Raw genomic sequence first — 1805 nt, 5'->3', positions numbered from 1 at the left:
CGGGCTGTTGTTCCATCAGTGAACGTCGTCCTCAGCTCAATGTACCTCCGCACCTCTACCTGATCCCCTGCAAAGCTGTAAAGACACACCCGGTATACGGCCTTAGTTGATCGGGGGACAGCTGCAACTTGTTGAACGTCGGCCAGAACATGACGTCTGCCGAGCTCCCTTGGTCTACGAGCACTCTGTGCACTCGCCTTCCTGCTGTGATGAGGGAGATGACCACAGGATCGTTGTCGTGCGGTACACCGTCCTGTAGATCAGCTTTCTTGAAAGTGATGTCTACCTCGGGGAAATGGCCATAACCGATCGAGCATACCTTCTTCTTTGTGATGCGGTGCACCCCCCACCGGAGAAGCCTCCCGCAATCGTTTGCACCTCCCCGTGCACAAGGATTTCATGTTGCTGTTCTCCTGCCTGGGCCCCCGATGCGCGATCACCCTGCGCATCCCGCAGGTAATCTGCCAGGAATCCAGACTTTACCAACTCCGCCAGCTGGTGTCCCAACGCCAAGCAGGAGTGGAGTGTGTGGCCAAAGGCTTGGTGAAACTCACACCACTCGTTCTTCTTCCTCCCAAGTACCTTATCTGTCTTCTCTGGTACTTGGAGTCTTGCAGCTATGGCAGGAAGGGCGATCAGATCCGCCAACTCTACCATGAAATCGTATCTTGGGGGTTCATTATTCTCCCTTGCACGCCCCCTGCCCTGGTCCTTCCTGGGTGCGTAAGGACGAGTTTTCCTCTGCACCTTCTTTCCCTCCTTTGCCTCATGCACCCTCGCTTGATGCTGTTGCTTCCCCTGTCCTCCACGCGGCTTCGGTGATGCAACGCTTCCTCTTTTCTCATAAACCTCTGTCTCTGCCACTATGTGCGCCACCGCGCGTCGCCGGATCTCCGCAAAGGTGCTGGGGTGGCTCCTGATGAGCGACTCACTGAAGGGACCAGGCAGCACTCCCTTCTTAAACGCATGCACCAGCATATCCTCGTCCTTGCTGGGCAATCTAACCACTTGTTCTCCGAAGCGGTTGAGGCAGTCTTTCAGCGACTCACCTTGATATTGGCGTACATCGAACAGATCGTACGACACCACTGAAGGTGCTCTGTTAACGATGTACTGCTCAGTGAAAAGCTTCGAAAACTGTTGGAAGGACATGATATGACCCTCTGGCAGACTCACGAACCATTCCATGGCGATTCCACTCAGTGTACTCATGAACATCTTCCAGTACACGGCATCTGAGCCCCCAGACAGCATCATCTGAGTGTGGAACGTCGTCAGGTGCGCTTCTGGATCTTCTACCCCCGTGAACGACGCCTTCACTCCCACCAGGTTGGGAGGCACCACGGTTTTCATGATTTCAGGGGAGAATGGCATAGGGAACGCTCTCGGAGGCGATGGTGGCATCGACATCCTTTCTTCAACTGCACGTTCCTTCTGCGCCTGTAACATCCTTCTCAGCTCCTCATTAACGCGATTCATCTCATCATTCCTGCTCTGCGATGCAGCCAACTCCGCCTGCATCTTCTCTTGTTCAGCTCTCGACGCTGCGACATTGTCCTGCAGCGCACGCATCATCTCCAGGACCTGCGCCATTGTCACAGCTCCTTCCTCAGCAGATGGCGCAGGTGATGTTTGTCTGGTTCTCCTCATTTTCTCAGCAAAAAACTCAGCAAAAACTTTGAGAAACTTTAGAAACTTTGATGTGGATGGGACCACGATTTACAGGGCCCCACGGTGGGCGCCAAATGATCCTGTCGTCAACTCAAGCGTGGAGGAATTGCTTTGTCGCTTCCTTACCCCGCCTA

At 54.2% G+C, this 1805-nt stretch overlaps 1 protein-coding gene across 1 annotated transcript; it reads right to left on the bottom strand.

Moving 5' to 3' along the window:
* Positions 1 to 282: 282 nt before the first annotated feature.
* Positions 283 to 1593, bottom strand: LOC137817203 (uncharacterized). The gene has a single exon (XM_068620448.1). It carries the CDS (start codon positions 1591 to 1593, stop codon positions 283 to 285), a length of 1311 nt encoding a protein of 436 aa, XP_068476549.1.
* Positions 1594 to 1805: the final 212 nt, after the last annotated feature.

This window comes from Phaseolus vulgaris, unplaced genomic scaffold (assembly GCF_000499845.2).
Source record: "Phaseolus vulgaris cultivar G19833 unplaced genomic scaffold, P. vulgaris v2.0 scaffold_20, whole genome shotgun sequence".
Lineage (NCBI taxonomy): Eukaryota > Viridiplantae > Streptophyta > Magnoliopsida > Fabales > Fabaceae > Phaseolus > Phaseolus vulgaris.
This window is presented reverse-complemented; position numbering and strand designations above follow the sequence as displayed.